General features: G+C 46.5%; 1 protein-coding gene across 1 annotated transcript in view; it reads left to right on the top strand.

Moving 5' to 3' along the window:
• The first annotated feature begins 2,920 nt into the window (after positions 1–2,920).
• Positions 2,921–16,788, top strand: part of AKAP12 (A-kinase anchoring protein 12) — a 98,059-nt gene continuing 84,191 nt past the window's right edge. The window contains exon 1 of the mRNA XM_082730073.1: positions 2,921–3,257. Within this exon, the coding sequence (XP_082586199.1) occupies positions 3,096–3,257 (162 nt within the window). The 5' untranslated portion in view covers positions 2,921–3,095. The remainder of the gene's footprint in view (positions 3,258–16,788) is intronic.

The raw sequence follows: 16,788 nt of genomic DNA, 5'->3' as shown, positions 1-16,788 counted from the left end.
TCTCCAAAAGAGCCTGTCATTCTTTTTTTTTTTTTTTAAGATTTTATTTATTTATTTATTTATTTGACACAGAAAGAGAGAGAGAGACAGACAGACAGCGGGCACACAGGCTGGGGAGCTGCAGGCAGAGGGAGAGGGAGAAGCAGACTCCCCACTGAAAAAGGAGCCTGATTTAGGGCTCGATCCCAGGACCCCGGGATTATGACCTGAAAGGAAGGCAGACGCTTAACCAACTGAGCCCCCCATGTGCCCCAGGAGCCTATTCTTCTTCTTCTTCTTCTTCTTCTTCTTCTTCTTCTTCTTCTTCTTCTTCTTCTTCTTCTTCTTCTTCTTCTTTTTTTTAAAGATTCTTGTTTTTTAATTTATTTATTCGACAGAGAGAGATCACAAGTAGGCAGAGAGGCAGGCAGAGATGGGGGGAAGCAGGCTCCCTGCTGAGCAGAAAACCTGAGGTGGGCATCTATCCCAGGACCCTGAGATCATGACCCAAGCCAAAGGCAGAGGCTTAACCCACTGAGCCACCCAGGCGCCCCTGGCCCATGATTCTTAATATGCTTATCCGGGAGCTTTTTCAGGCAGATGAGGGAGGACTAGAAAGTGTATTATTTCTTAAAACAAGATTTTGCTGGAGTACCTGTCTGGCTTAGTTGGAGGAGCATGTGACGTTTTGATGTCAGGGTTGTGAGTTGGAGCTCCACATTGGGTGTGGCGATTACATAAAAATAAAATCTTAGGGCACCTGGGTAGCCTAGTCAGTTAAGCAGCTGCACTGGGCTAAGGTCTGGGATAGAATCCTGCATTGGGCTTGAATGGAGAGCTTACTTCTTCCTCTCCCTCTGCCTGCCTCTCTGCCTACTTGTGCTGTCTATCTCTTTCTCTCAAATAACGAAATAAAATCTTTAAATAAATAAATTAAATAAAAATAAAATATCCAAAAAAAAAAGGATTTTGCTTTAAAAAAATCATATGAACATTTTCATGGCCTGAAAAATAAACACAAAGCAAGCAGTTGCTAATCTAGGCCGACACTGATGATGTGGCTTGTATAGTGTTGGCTTGAAATCCTTGACCTTGTAATATTTCTCTGAAAATTTGAAAGCTGGATGTGAAAAGCTTTGTTAAGAATTTCTCAAGAACTGAGTAATTATCATCTCACAGAATGGGACATTTTGATAGTGTCTGTACTACATATTGATACATTTTCATATGTGCTGACCTTAGTCATTCTCAGATAGGCTTTAATAGCATTTTAACCCTCATGTGAGGCCTAAATGCCACTTTTTCACAGATATTCCTCAGAAGAGAGAACACACTGGAAGCTTCCTATAGAAGGGGAGTGAGATGTTGAACAGAGACTCAGTGTAGGAAGAATCCTTGCTCTTTTCTGCCTACCAGCTGTGAAATCTTGAGCACCTGATTTAATGTCTCTGGGTCTACTTTCCTCCACTCCACTGGTAAAATGAGAATGCTAGGCTCTACCTCATAGAGTTGGTTCGAGGACTAAATATGATGAGCTATGCAAAGTGCTTTAAACAGCGTCTAGCACATACATAGTAAGTACTGGGATGTTTCCTAAGTAGTAAACAATTTAAGTTGAAATGGATGAAATGCTTAAAAATGATGAAAACCAGCCATTTTGCGTAATACTGCTTAAGAAGCAATATATTCTAGAGAAGGTGGCCTTCATGTGCTTCTTCAAATAATGCTAAATGTAGAAATATTTTATGCTAGATAACCATATGACATTATACTACAAGCCACAGTTAATCAGGCACAAAATATTCTACTACTGAACTATCCGCTTGCGTCAATTCTGCACTAACTTGTAGGAAATCTGAGCAGGGGATATTTCTCTGGTATCCGGGGTCGATATTCCAAGTTACTTCATTCTTCCAACTATTTGTGAAATTTAAGGCAAGTCTTTGCCACTGAAAACTGGGGATAATTTCTCTTTTGGCCCCACCACCTTCACGCCTGCGTGCCAAGTAATCCAGCTGAAAATTTGATTTCCTTCAAATAATGGTTGGCTGCCTTGTGTTTTCATGGAACAAGTACTCAGGAGCATGAAGGGTAGGAAGGCGAGCCACTTAGGCCGATCCCCTTGAAGCCTGCATCTACGGAGAATTAACCATGGCCCGTGGACAGGTCTATGTCGTCATGTCTCAGCATGGCGCGAGGGAGAAGCGGCCTGGACCTCCAGCGTCACGCCCTCGAAAGAGGACAGGCCCATTTCCAGTCACAGTCTCACTCCCCCGAATTCCCCGGGGAAGGAGGGCAGCCCGTGTCGCTGATGGCATCGCCTGACATCACTGGTTCCGGATGATAGGCGAGCGTGGGGCCGCCTGGCCCACCTCATCCGTGGCCTGACTGCATTAACCTCTCGGTTCCCAGCTCCTGCCACGCGAGGTGCCCTAATATGGTCAGGCTCCGCAGAAGCCAAGGAGCGCTCGCCTTTCTCCTGCTCTTGGGGAGGAGGCAGGAACCAGCCTTCGGAGGCTCACCGAGGCTGAAGGAAAGCAACTGGGGATTTGGGTTCGCTTGCTGGGCGGATGGAAAGTGAGCTGCCGCAGACGGTTATCAATCATTGAATAAACCTCAGCAAATCCAATCTCCCCGAGGGGCCTTCTGCCCTCCTCTCCCCTTCTGCAACCCTGGGTCGTCCCCCCCCCCCCATCTCACGCCCCCAGCTCGTGTCCCCATTTAGGAATGGGAAGCGCCCGGGGGTCGGGGTGGGAGGGCCGCCTGGACCCTGGCTGGAGGCTGGGGCTGCGCCTCTGGTCCTACAGCCTGGGGGGAGATGCTGCTGCAAGGCGTGTCTGGGGCAGGGCTCATGTGATGAAGCGAGGGAAAAACAAGGGGGAGGAGGAGGAGGAGGCAAAGAGGTGGCTTTTTTTTTTTTTTTTTTTTCTTTTAAGGAGTTTGCCGCGAGCGCGTCTCGTTCATTCGCAGTCCGGGCGCGTTCGGAGCAGGACCGCGGGAGCGGGAGGCGTTCTCGGGACCCCGCGGGCGCACGGCTTCTCGCTCTTCTCCACGTTCCTGCCGTTTGGGGGAAGGTGTAGCCGGGCAGCGGGGCGCGGGAGAACCGCAGAAGAGCCATGGGTGCCGGGAGCTCCACGGAGCAGCGGAGCCCGGAGCAGCCGGAGGCGGGGAGCGCGACGCCGGCCGAGCCCGAGCCCAGCGGCGGCGGCCTTGCGGCGGAGGCGGCGCCCAGCGCGCCGGGGGACCCGGCCATCGCCGCCGCCGACCCCGCCACCAAGGTACGGGCGCGCCGGGCCACCTGCCCCGGGGACGGGGGTGGGGGAGGGTGGTCTCCCTGGTCTCCGCGTGCGAGAACTTCCCGGCCCGTCCAGCCCATCTGCAAACTCGGGAGCACGCACCCCTCTTTCTGGCTTTCCAGGGTCTCACGCGTCGGGGTGGGACCAGAGCAGCAGCGAGCGCGGCGGGCTTGCATCTTTGTCGTGGGTCTCCGGGGGAGGCGACTGCGCCATCCGCAGTAATAAAATCCGCCCCCCGCCCCCTGCTAACCGAGCCTTTCTCCTCACTCTTCCGGTGGGAGCGACCCAGCCCTGAGATGCCCGAGATGCCGGAGCTGCGCGGGGGAGTCCGGGGGTGGGGTGGGGTGGGGTGGGCAGTGACCCATCCGCCGAGGGTCCTGAGCCCCCCGCCCCTCTTTCTTCCTCCCGGATTCGGAAAGTCCGCTTTGGGGCCAGGACCCGTGTCGCAGCGTGGCGAGGCCGCCACCCGTGAGTTCCCCGCCGTGTCTGGGCTTTGGCACCCGCTGTGCCTGGAGAGAGCGGGTTTGGTACCCAGCCCTGCTGCGGCAGCGGCTCGAGCCGACACCGCCTTCCCATGCAGAGGAAGCCTGGGGTGTAGCTCGCTCCGAGCCAAAGAAAACCTGGGCAGACGCTGCTCTTCGAAAAGGAATGACAGGTTCCGTCAACAAGGCAGGGTCCTCCTTTTCGCTCCGTGCATTGCCTGTGGACTCAAGGGGTAAACCTACCCGGGGAGTAGTTAGAAGTTCTCCAAGGATGCGGTCAGAGGTTTCAGCGAGGATTGCTTGCGCTCCTGTGTCTATGGAGACAAGTGCTGAGCCTCCTAGAAATTTTGTATTTTATAGTCTTGAGTCTTTCAAGGCTGAAATAATTTACTCTTGGCCACTTAAAAGCTGCCAAGACTGGGACTTGTTTGGATCGTTGCATTCTAGATCTGTTTTTCCAGCACGTGTTTTCATTAGCAAGGCATCACCTAATCTGTTTTGCCGTATCCTTGTAGGAAGATGGAGGATAACTTATCATACTTACTATTTTTTTTCCAAAAACCCTGTGTTTTACTTGGGTTGGGAAGGTGGTGGGTAACTTAATACATATTTTTTAAAGCCCCGTGTTTTATGTGGGTTTACAACCTGTGTTTTATCTGAGGATAAAGAATGTGAGGAACTTCAGATGTTTACAGTGTGAAAAACATCCCCTCCCCCACCAGAATCTGGGTAAATTTCACAGAACTGTGACCTCATTGCCCTGACCTCTTTAGCTGCCCTAGTCTAGTTTGGGCTGAGAGACTGCTTTTAATTAGATTCCTTCTAGTCTTTAACTAATAACTACTTGTAAAACCCATGGTCCCTAGAGTTGTAGATGCTACCAAGTACAGACTGCTAGAAAGCTAATTTTCTAAGACAGGGGCTAAGCTTTGGGCATAAGTCAGGTGCAGTCTTACTGAGGTCTAAGTGACATTTTAATACTTAACCGCACATTACCTTCTGATGCCAACTACTGCCCAAGGGGCCACATACCCCGTATTTAGAATCCAGTAGTGAAAGTAGTTTTAAGGTGTAATTGACAAAAGCTTGCGATTGGGGACAGTTCTTCTCTTGGTTTTTACTACTTCAGATCTTAACAATTCATGCTGGAATAGAATGCTCAATTCCTTCCTGGTAAACTTGAATTTGTCCCTTTAAAAATACTCCTTCCATTCTCTTTTTGTCCTTCTTCCATAACCTTCTCCTCCTCCTTTTCTAGGCGCCACCATCTTGAAGCAGCCAAGCATCCTCCTTTATAAAAAAATTGACTTAAATAACATCTAGAATATCATTGAGCTTTTTGGCATACTGCCCAGTTATCAATTTGGAGACAAATCAATACACTTATATGTATCCTTGGAAAATGGTGTCGTTTTTCATTTCAGCTAGCAAAATTACACAGGTTTTCAAAAGTCCTTTTAAAAAGAAATCCCTAATTAAGAATGACTCAGCACGTAGCTCTTACCTCTCCTGTTCACCCTGTGGAACTCCCAATTGCTGACCTCTGAGTAATCCCATCTGCCTCTTGCAGGCTCCTGTAGCACCGCAGGTCCTTCCCAGCAGTTAGCGGCACGTTCGGGAGGTTAGTGACTTGACTGTTGTCCTCGTTCTGGAAGCTCCACGAGGGCAGGGGACGTGCCTGTGTTTGCGCACGTCTTCCGCCACAGGTGGCATGCTGCCTGGTTTTGATTGCACGCTGTCAAGTTGGGGAATATTTTGGGCCATCGACTTTGTCTACAGTTTAACCGTGTCATTTTCATGGTCTGCCTCCGGTATCAGAAAGTGACTACACCAGATAGGTCCGGTTATTAATAGACCAAGTGACTATTTCGGCAGTAAACTCTGTAGGGGCTCTCCAGAAATACAGTGGCTTGTTTGCCTTGCAATTTTAAATTGTCTTCATGTCGAATAGACAGAACAGTATAAATTGCGGGTGGCTCAAATGAGACCACTTTATACATTAAATTAGTTAAGATTTGCATCTTGAGCTTTCTTGAGTGGGCATGTGGACATTTGGGGGGTTATACTGATACACGCCCCCCCCCCCAATGCTGATCACTAATTAATTCAAAGCTATCGACATTTTTTCTATCTAAATGATGTTTGTATCAGATGCCTGCTGCTTATTTAATAATCCAGTTTACTTTCTCTCTCTCTACCTGTCCTTTACCGAGTTAAGTACTCAGACTTAAGATGACCTTACGCTAATTGAGTATCACTTCTATCAGATCATATGGAATGTAAGAAAAAAGAAATTGATTATTGAAGCCTAACATTTTAGGGGCACTGAGGCACAAGTCCTGGCTTTATCCGGTATAGTTCAATAAAATGAAAGGAACCTTTCCTTTCTTTCTTTTTTTTTTTTTTTTTAAGGTCTTATTCATTTATTTGACAGACAGAGGTCACAGGTAGGTAGAGAGGCAGGCAGAAAGAGAGGAGGAGGGCGCCTGGGTGGCTCAGTGGTTAAGCCGCTGCCTTCGGCTCAGGTCATGATCTCAGGGTCCTGGGATCAAGTCCCGCATCGGGCTCTCTGCTCAGCAGGGAGCCTGCTTCCTCCTCTCTCTCTCTCTGCCTGCCTCTCTGCCTACTTGTGATTTCTCTCTGTCAAATAAATAAATAAAATCTTTAAAAAAAAAAAAAAAAGAGGAGGAAGCAGGCTCCCTGCCGAGCAGAGAGCCCAATGCGGGGCTCAATCCTAGGACCCTGAGATCCTGACCTGAGCCAGAGGCAGAGGCTTTAACCCACTGAGCCACCCAGGCGCCCCGGAAGGAACCTTTTCTTCCAGTCAGTCGTTTACAATCTTACACATGTAAATTTTGGGGGAGAACGGTATCGATTATTTGCTACGTTGAATTTCGAGACTTGGAGACTTTGGCCTCTGCAGGGACAGGAATTACTAGACCACGAAAATGAAAGCAGTAAAGAAGGCCTCTCACTTATCCCCATCATGCGGTTTTAAAAGTCTGTCTTTGAAAGAGTATTTGGTGTCAGTAGAGGGTGGAGTGACCAATGACAATCTCACGGAGAGTCTGGCAAACTGGATTTCTTTCTTCTTTTTTTTAAGATTTTATTTATTTGACAGAGACGTAGCGAGAGGGGGAACATAGAAAGAGGGAGTGGGAGAGGGAGAAGCAGGTTTCCTGCCGAACAGGGAGCCGGTTGTGGGGCTCGATCCCAGGACCCTGAGATCATGATCTGGGCTGAAGGCAGACGCTTAATAATGACAAGAGGCACCCAGGTGCCCCCAAACCTTGATTTCTTAAGCCAGGTTCCACATTCAGTCTGGACAGTCATAATTTTCTGAATTACCTACCCTTTTTGTATTTTTTGCTCCATCAATGACTGAAAATGGAGCAGTGATCGGTTGTAACCTTCAGGCCAATGTCCTTGGCAGGTGGGGAGATGGGGACTTTTTCTGTCCTTCTGTTAACGGTTCCATTTCGTCACAAGAGCTGGGAATCACCAAGGAACATAAACATGTACTCGAATGGAAGAATCCATCATCCGATGGGTGGACTTAGGTGGACTTAAGGATATCTTTGCCCTTCGTGCACTAAAACAGACCGTTGAGTTGATCAGCTGCATAATTCTTCCCAGCCTGGGGGGGGATGCTTTCTCCCGCTTTTGTTTACAAACTGGGAATGGAGGACGTAGGTGGCCTTACTGTGATCATGGATCAGTTTTACAACAAAAGGGCCAGGATTTAGGGTTTGGAGAGAATTACACGTTTGTTAACAGTGGTGTGTTGGATGTGTGGCTGCCTGTTTTCCTATGGATTCCCTCCCGATTACAAGAGGGGCTACTTCCTGAGTAGAACAGATTCCAGACATTGGAGAGGTCGGGGTGAGGATGGTCATTTGTTTAGCCTGTGGGGATTGCATAGGTTAGTGAATGTGTGTGAGATCACTGGAGATTTCCCCCTGAAAATACTGTTGGGATGAACCCGCCTCTCACATGCATCCTTTTGGATATACTTCAGGTTGGCTAATCTCTGCCTCGATCACTTGAAAGCAATTAGAATAAGGATCGTTCTAATTTGGTATTTTATAGGATAATCGATAAAACAGAGATAACATGTTTTGCTTTAAAAAGGCATTAAGGACGCCTGGGTGGCTCAGGGGTTTAAAACCTGTGCCTTCGGCTCAGGTCTTGAGGTCCTGGGGCTCGAGGTCCTGGGATCGAGCCCCGCATCAGGCTCTCTGCTCAGCGGGGAGCCTGCTTCCACCTCTCTCTCTCTGCCTGCCTCTCTGCCTACTTGTGATCTCTCTCCGTCAAAAAAAAAAAAACAAAAAAAAACTAAAAAAAGGGCATTATGAAATTATTTCTTTGTCTCCATCAGCTTTAGCGCATTAAGGATTATAGAATACCACCGAAAGGGAAATCAAGCTAAATGGTGCTCTCCTGCTTGGCCTCTGTACTTCTCTCTGCTGTAGTCTACTCATGAACTGAGAAATTAGAATTCATAGCACTGAGAAAAAGATATTCAGTACTTTTATCTCATGAAAAAAAAAAAAAAGCCAAACTAAAGATCATTGAACCCAATTCTTTGCCCTCTTATAACCTGAAAAAATTAAAACTTACGATGTTTCATTTTAAAATAATGGAAAAATACAAAAAAGCTGTGTTTGGGAGAAGCACTGTCTATTATAAATGTGAACTTTTAAATCTTCAAGGGGCGCCTGGGTGTGTCAGTCAGTTGAGCATCTGCCTTCGGCTCAGGTCATGATCCCAGAGTGCTGGGAGCCTGCTTGTCTCCCTCAGCTTGTGCTCTCTCTCTCTCTCAAATAAAATCTTTAAAAAATACATAAACTTTCAAAATCTGTCATTAAAATTGACTTGTCTGCTTAGATTTTGGAGGGTTTTCTTGCAAATTAGCACCTTAGAGATTCTAAGTGTTGGGTTTTGTATGATCAACCTCTTGTTTCCTACTTGTTAGTACATCTAATAAAAGGATTTAGGGGAAGAGGTTAAGAATCTAATAATTTCAGTGATACATCCCTCTGTTATTTCTTAACCTTAATAATTAAGTTATTGAAAACTGACTATAATCTGACTTCCTTGAATCATCATCTTCATAAGATCAGAAGTTCTTGTTTATTGTTGAAATGTTTGCTTAAAAGCATTGCATAACAGGATTTATTTAATGTTTATTTTTATTTCTTTTTAAGATTTTTTTAAATTAAGTAATCTCTATATCCAGTGTGGGGCTCAAACTCAAAAGCCTACAAAAGAGTCACATGCATTCTGGACTGAGTCAGCTGGGTGCCCTTAATATTTTATTTTTCTAAAAATGTTAATGTTGAGGACTTTGATGTGTAGAGTATGATAAAAAATAAGTCTTCTATTACCTCTCCATCCCCAGACATTCACTGTGGATAGTTTGAAGCCAATGTTGGTGGTCTCTTGCATGTTCTTTCCAAACTTGATGCATGTACCCGTGTATAAACAAAAGCCCCAATTTTTAAAAAAGTAATCTGCACCATGTGGTGTGAATGAGTGGCGTGCTCCACGGAGCCAGCCCCGTGCCACGCCCCATGTTTTTTCCTTTAACAAAATCATTATCATGCATGTTCTGCTATTTAGGTTTGGAATATCTTTTCATATCAGGACATAAAGACTTACCACTGTTTTTATTAATGACTACATATGTTTTTCCTTTATGGGTTGAAGTACAATAAACGTTTAACCAATCCCCCTGTGTTTACATGACATTTTCCTGGTCTTGCGCGGTATTGAAGTAGCACAGGGACTGTCCGAGCTCAGGTATCTTTGTATGTGTGCAGATCTCAGGGGGAAGATCTCTGCAAGTGGAATTGCTTGCTCAAAGCATTTATATGCGTTTAAAGATAAAAAAAAAATTTGGGGGGCACAAGGGTGGCTCAGTGGGTTAAAGCCTCTGCCTTCCACTCAGGTCATGATCTCAGGGTCCTGGGATGGAGCCCTGCATCAGGCTCTCTGCTCAGCGGGGAGCCTGCTTCCTCCTCTCTCTAACTGCCTCTCTGCCTACTTGTGATCTCTGTCAAGTAAATTTTTAAAAATTAATTAATTAAAATTTTCTTGAAGATTTGATTGATTTGAGAGCATTAGCAGCGGGGTTGGGGGGAGGGAGGCTGAGAGGTGGAGGAAGAGAGAACCGGCCCCGCCCCCTGCCCACTCCCCACCCCCCCTGAGAGGGAGCCTGATGAAGCGGGCTCCATCCTAGGACCCCGAGACCACGACCTGAGCCGAAGGCAGACACATAACTGTCTGCGCCCCTTACATACCCCTGCATTTACAATTTTGATAGCCCTTGATAAATTTACTCGGTCATGGTTGCAGGGTCCTGGGATCGAGCCCCCACATCGGGCTCTCTGCTCGGCGAGGAGCCTGCTTCCTCTCCTCTGTCTGCCTGCCTCTCTGCCTACTCGCGATCTCTGTCTGTCAAATAAATAAAATCTTTTTTAAAAAATGATTCATAATAGGGAAAACAAGTTGAAGAGTAAAAGGGTGGCTCAGGTACCGCTTGTATTTACTCATTGCTTCCCAGATTCACAAACAGACTTAATTTTATTTGTTTGGACAATGACCTACTTCTTTAGCAATGAGTTTTCAAGTTTCTCCTCTGGGAACAATCTAAAATCATCCAGTTGCCAGAAATTTCTTCATACTTCTGGTCCATGAAATGTTGGAACCTGGGACCAGGACCGGGACAGGGACCAGGACTGGGACAGGGACTGGGACCAGCAGAATTCCACTCCTGGGAAAACAATAGGTTAATGCCCGCCCCTCCCCTGCCACGGGTTCCAGTCCCCTTAACGACAAACTACAGACTGGATCTGTTAGCTGGAATAAATGTGCTTTCCCCGAAAAAAGGAGGCACTCAAAGCACAGAGATGACAAGATAATCCTCAGACCATGATAGGCTTCTCTCTCTCCCTGTTTTGATTTTTTATTTACTTATTTTTGTGTGTATGTGCGAGAGAGAGAGAGAGCACAAGCAGTGGGGAGTGGTAGAGAGAGACGCAGACTCACCGCTGAGCAGGGAGCCGGATGGGGGACTGGATCCCAGGACCCTGGGATCATGACCTGACCTGAGCCAAAGGCTGACGCTTAACCGACTGAACCACCCAGACACCCAGTCTTCTCTTAACACAAGTATCCTACAAGTTCAAAGGTTTTTGTCCTCCACGCCCCTTGTCTGTAATGTTTAAAAAAAAAAAAAAAAAAAGTAAGGTGGGGGTGGGGGTTTCATTCTGCCCAGCCTTAATCCTAGTTTTAGTAAAAATGTCAGTTTTGTCTTTGATTTGTAAATGAAGGACGCTAAAACTTGGGAAGGCAAGATTACCGCCACCCGTGGACAGGACGGATCAGGTGCAGACATTGCAAACCTGGCTGTCCAGTTGAATCGTCCAGAAGCTTGGTGAAGACACCGTCCCTGATGGCGCGGAGTCAGAATCCCAGGCAGTGGAAGGAGCCCATATCCCGTAGCCGCGGAGCTCGTCGGTGTGCCCGTTTGCCTGGTGTGTGGTGTGGCTGCCGTTGCCTTGAGGGAGGGGTACAGGATGTAGGAGGTGACAGAGGGCCAGGGGGAGGGGCTCCAGGCAGCGATGACAGCAAAGGTTGACCGTGACCGTGGTTGGAGCCCGTGTGCGTGGGAGAGTTTCAGAAGATGCAGGAAAAACAGGTGCCCCCCCCCCACCCCGCACGTTTTCCAGAAAAAAGTCAAGGGACATACTTCCTCCTACGTAATTTCATCCTTTTATTCTACTGCATCGAAAACCAAGTGTGCCGCCAGTAGAGGCTTCTCTCTCTACATGGAATGTGCGATTCAGGATAAAGAGATACTGAATTCCATGCAATTATGTTTTCTGAGATAGAAGGAGCTACTCGTCAGTGTTCATTTCCACCTGATGCCTCTTAAACCTCTTCCCTCATTTCTCTCAATTTACAACTTCTGCAGAGCTAGGGAAGGAGTGAGTTCAGCCCTGAGGAGGGCTCAGTGGATGGTAGTCTGCTGGTCCAAAAATCTTGAAGAAATACTAAAGCCCAGCTAAGTCGTTGAAGATCAGGATAGGGTTCTGGCTTTGTCCATTGTGTATTTACTAGTTGGCCTGGATTGCATAAAGATTTCTTTCTTTTCTTTCTTTCTTTCTTTTTTTTTTTTTTAAAGATTTTCTTTATTTGAGAAAGAGCACAAATAGAGTAAAGCAGCAGAGGGAGAAGCGGACGGTGAGGCTCGATCCAGGGACTCTGGGATCATGACCTGAGCTGAAGGCAGAGGCATAAACTTAACACTGAGCCACCCGGGCGCCCTGACATTTCTTGACCAGCTGCTCTCCTGCAGGCGCCGTGCCAGGACGTGGGGCTACAGAGGGAGCACCAAGAGCTCAGGACTAAGAAAGTCACAAGCTTTCCTTTCCAGAGTTAGCTCCTGACTCTGCTAGAAATGAATTGTTCTGTGTCTGTCTGGAGGGAGAGATCCGAATTCATTTTCCATGCTCCTTACCTACTGTTCCCAGTAGTATTGAGTCAGTAAGTCCCCCTGCTTAAAACTGGTTTTGGTATCTATGTATAAATCTCTTTGTTTATTTTTCTTTTTACTTTAAAAAAAATTCCCTGCCATGTTTATATAGTAAATTAAAAGCATTAAGGGAGTGGCTTAAATGTCATCAGTTGTAATAGCTAGCCTGTGGTTTAAAATACTTTTTTCTGTTCTGCATCTCAGGTGTTAACCTGCAGAGAGTCCTCTTTTAGGCAACAGGCTTGACCAATGGAAACTTGATCAAGGCCAGAGGGCCTGGGGCAACCACCTAGCTGAATTTAGACAGGCTGTCGACCCACCTCAGACTAGCCATAGGCCCTCACTGACCAGTGGGCTACTTAGATGCAGGCACAGTTACCATAAAAGGGAAAATTCCATACGTGCCGCTACGTCCCCACGTTCTTGATTTAAATACAGCCCCCATCCCCTGCCTCCTGGCAGACACCCTCTCCTCCACTCTCCTGCCCGCTGCTCCCTCGCAGCGTGTTCGGTAAACATCTGTCTCCTTTGTTCTGCCTTGGGAGAAGCCCAATCCGCTGGCTTCCACCTGATCGTCCCCCCACGCTTAGGGGCCCCCCTCCGATCAAAACACCAGAGAGAACACCTTACACTGGTCTGCCACGGCTCTGGATGGTTTATACATCCATAAATATAAAAAAAAGTAAGTGGGAAACAGATGTTTTCTTCTAAACTTAATTTCTCTTGGTATGTATGAACATGCATTAAAATTGGTCAGGTGTTCCAGGGGCGCCTAGGTGGCTCAGGCGGTTAGGTGTGCCATCTGCTCAGGTCATGATCCCTGGGGTCCTGGGATTGAGTCCTGCATTGGGCTCCCTGCTCAGCAAGGAGTCTCCCTCCTTTTGCCCATCTCTGGCTCACAGACACTCTCTCTCTCAAATAAAATAAAGATTTGAATTATTGGAGAGAGAGAACAGGTAGGTGAGCCCAAGTGGGAGGGAGGGAGAAGCAAGCTGCTCACTGAGCAAGGAGCCTGACTCGGGGCTCGACCCAGGACCCTGGGATCATGACCCGTGCTGAAGGCAGCCACTTAACCCATTGAGCCACCCAGGTGCCCCTCAGATAGATAAAATCTTTTTAAAAAAGAGTCAAGTACTCCATAAACACCTGTGGAAGACATTGGTCTAGATGGAGAGAGATTGGAGAGCTGAAGAGAGAGCATCATCCCGAGGGCCTCGTCGTCTGGGAGAGGTGATGGAGTCCCTCTGCAGCTCAGGATCGTGGGGTAGGGGTGGGGGGTGAGGAGGCATCAGGACAGGTCACCTATCACAGGATAGTTGGCAGGCGATACTGTGGAAGGAACTTTGGGTACTGGCCACGGAGAAGGTGGAAACAAAAGTGATACTAACAGAAAACGAGGTAGAGCAGACGCCACTGGGTTGAACGGCTGTTGGACCCTCTGCGTTGTCACACGCGGTCACTTGACCCCAGTGTGGCGGTCACTTGACCCCAGTGTGGCGGGTCCTCCTGAAATGACAGCGCCCCAGGGTTGACCAGGATTCCTTCCATTCCTAGTCAAGGAATCTTGGTAACATGGGGAGTGTTTACGTTGACTTTCAAAGAAGACATTTGTCATTTTTTCCCATCTCCACTGCCTGCCCTCGGGTTTGTTGTTCAGAGGACGAATTACAGATTTCTTACTGAATTGAGCCATTGCAGGCGCTGAGCTTGTCTGCCGCGAGAATCGGTTTTCTATCGCCACTCCCCTGATACCGACCATTTTTGTTTAAGACCTGCTTTTGTTTTTTGGGTTTTTTAAAAGACCCATTTCATTGCACCCTTGATAGGTTTCCTTACTCCATACAATACATATTGTTGTGGTGCATAGAACCAGAGTGTTGATATATTTTATGGTTTCTAATCTTTGTTTACATTTTCAGTGCTGGGTGATAATTTTTCACTAAGTTAGCAAACTGTAGAATGCATCTTAAGAAACTTTGCTTTGAAGTTACCCTTCATTTGGGTATTTATATAAAACAGTCTTACTCCATACCCGTAACAAATCACAGGCTGTGCAAAGTTCAGCCTTAGATGTGGTGTGTCTCCTTTGAATTTACAGTGTAAAGGGAGGGAGAGTGGAGATAGGCTGTCTACAGGACGTTGCTAAGAGTTAGCCAGTCTCTCTATGACAAATTTTTCTTAAATTTGAGGAAGGACACATTTAACCAATATTTAGACATGAGGGTTTTTTTCTTTTTTTTTAATTTTAGTTTTTATTTAAATTCCAGTTAAGTGAAAATACAGTGTAATACTAGTTTCAGGTGTACAGTTCAGTGGGTCAGCACTTAGACATGACTTTCTGACTCCTGTAGTGTTAATCTAAAAGGGAAATTTTTGTTCTTTGGCTCTTTTTATATGAAGAAAGTTATTGAAAAGTAGTGGAAAATGTTTCTGCTAATGTTTACTCAGTCTTGATTATTACCATCTTTTCTCCAATCCTGACAAAAGTTAGTGTATAAAACTTAAACAAAAAGGAGTTGACCGTCATGGGGGCAAAACCCCAGTTGGTTTGGTTTTCTATCGGATGTTTTTCTTAGTAAAACCTTCAAGAGTTTAACTTAACTTTAAACTCAGTTTGATGGTAGTTTTAGATCTGGCTCTTGTTTACAGTATAGAAAGTTGTTTTGCTTTGATTAAAACGAAGGTTGGTTATTCTTTTGATACTAATTAAAGACATATTAAGGTCTTTCCAAGGCTCAAAAGGTTTTTGTCCTCTATGCAGAGTCTGGTGACCAAGGAGGCCCTACAATGTTATCTATAAGAAAGATTTCAAGTCCCTTCTGGAACTGTGCCTGATAAACAGTCCTCCAGGACACGGAAGAATGCAAAGAATGCTTAAGTATTCAGAGAACTAGGTCATGGTTTAAAGTATTACATTTGTCAGAGAAAGTTTCTCAAGCGTCCCTCGGATCCTTGGATGCCTTCTATTCCTCATTCAGGGCACTTTGGTCTTAGGCAAATTAGGTGTCTGAATGCACTTCTCAGGCTCAAGGAGGGCTGGGCTGCAGGGAGCAGATGCCACACTCCCTGCACTTGGAACACCAAAAAGACAGTTAAGGCTCTAGGTTAGTGACTGGAAAAAATCAGAGATGTGATGTGTGTGTATGTGTGTTAATTGCATGATCGGAGACTAAAAATTACTGAGTATATATAGGCAAGTGATAATAGACTGTAAGTACAGTTAAGAAGAAGAGGAAAACCAGAGGCTTCCTTTTAAGTGTACCGGGGGTCTTTTTCTTTTCTTTTAAAGATTTTATTTATTTGTTGGGGGAGGGGGAGAGGCAGGTAGAGGGAGAAGCTGACACCCCACTGAGCGAGGAGCCCGATGTGGGATTCCCTCCCAATATCCCTCCCAATATCCATGACCTGAGCCGAAGGCAGATGCTTAACCAGCTGAGCCCCCCAGGCCTCCTGAGTTGGGGGGGTCTTTTTGGGCTGCCAGTGTTAAGCACGGCAGGGGACCAGCTGAGTTTCCCGTAACTACATGTGACCGCAGTGCCCACGGTTTGCTGTGGACTTAAGCTTGTAGAAACCAGAGTTAGCCCTGAATTGTAGCTGAGGGTTGGACAGGAGTCACAGACATGATGGGTTGTGAAGGTTAAGAGAGAGTGTGTGTACTCAGGCACCAGGGAAGGTGACCTAGAAGGGTGGACTGAGTGTCCCCTGAAAGTTCATACCCTGACACACTAACACCAAATATGATGGTATTAGAAGACGGGGTCTTTGGGAGGTGATAGGTCATGAAGATAGAGCCCTCGTGATAATAGGGTTAGTCATCTTGTAAGAAGAGACAGCAGGCAGCTTGCTTTGTCCCTACCTTGTGTGGATACAATGAGAGCATGGGAGAGAGCTCTCACCGGGACTCAGATCGACCCACACCTTCATTGGGGACTTCCCCGGCTCCAGAACTGCGAGAAATAGTTCATAGCGGCCTGAACTAAGGTAGAGGAAATAGAATGGATGGTGAATTGTTGAAGAATGGAGATGCTTGAGAGGTTGCAAGAAAATGGAGAAATAGTAAAATAATAATAAATATTTAAAAATGCTGAAAGGAGGCAATTTCTCTCCTAATAGGAGAGAGAAAGTGGTCTCAGGAAAAGCTTGGGGACCCAAGTCTGTCTTAACTACAGGACTAAGCAGAATCTTTAATGTGGCGTCTTTAACCAAATGGGATTGGAAAATGCTGGGCTAGAGAAGAGCAGAGCTGAAGGAGGGGTTGAAGAGTCTGGAGAGGTAGCTTGTGGCTCTGCTGTGGAGAACATGGAATTCTAGGTATGACTTCTCTGCATTTATTGTGATCGGCTGCGTGAAGCCAATAATTGGGATCCAAATCGGCATCTGTTAGCATGTAGGCGAGGACTGAAAATAACTTCAGTTTCTAAGCTGAGACTGAGAAAATAATTTTAAAATACGAGGGAAATTTGTTCTTTTTTGGTGGGGGCACCAGAAGGAT

The sequence above is a fragment of the Mustela nivalis genome (assembly GCF_964662115.1).
Source record: "Mustela nivalis genome assembly, chromosome: 5".
Classification (NCBI taxonomy): domain Eukaryota; kingdom Metazoa; phylum Chordata; class Mammalia; order Carnivora; family Mustelidae; genus Mustela; species Mustela nivalis.
This window is presented reverse-complemented; position numbering and strand designations above follow the sequence as displayed.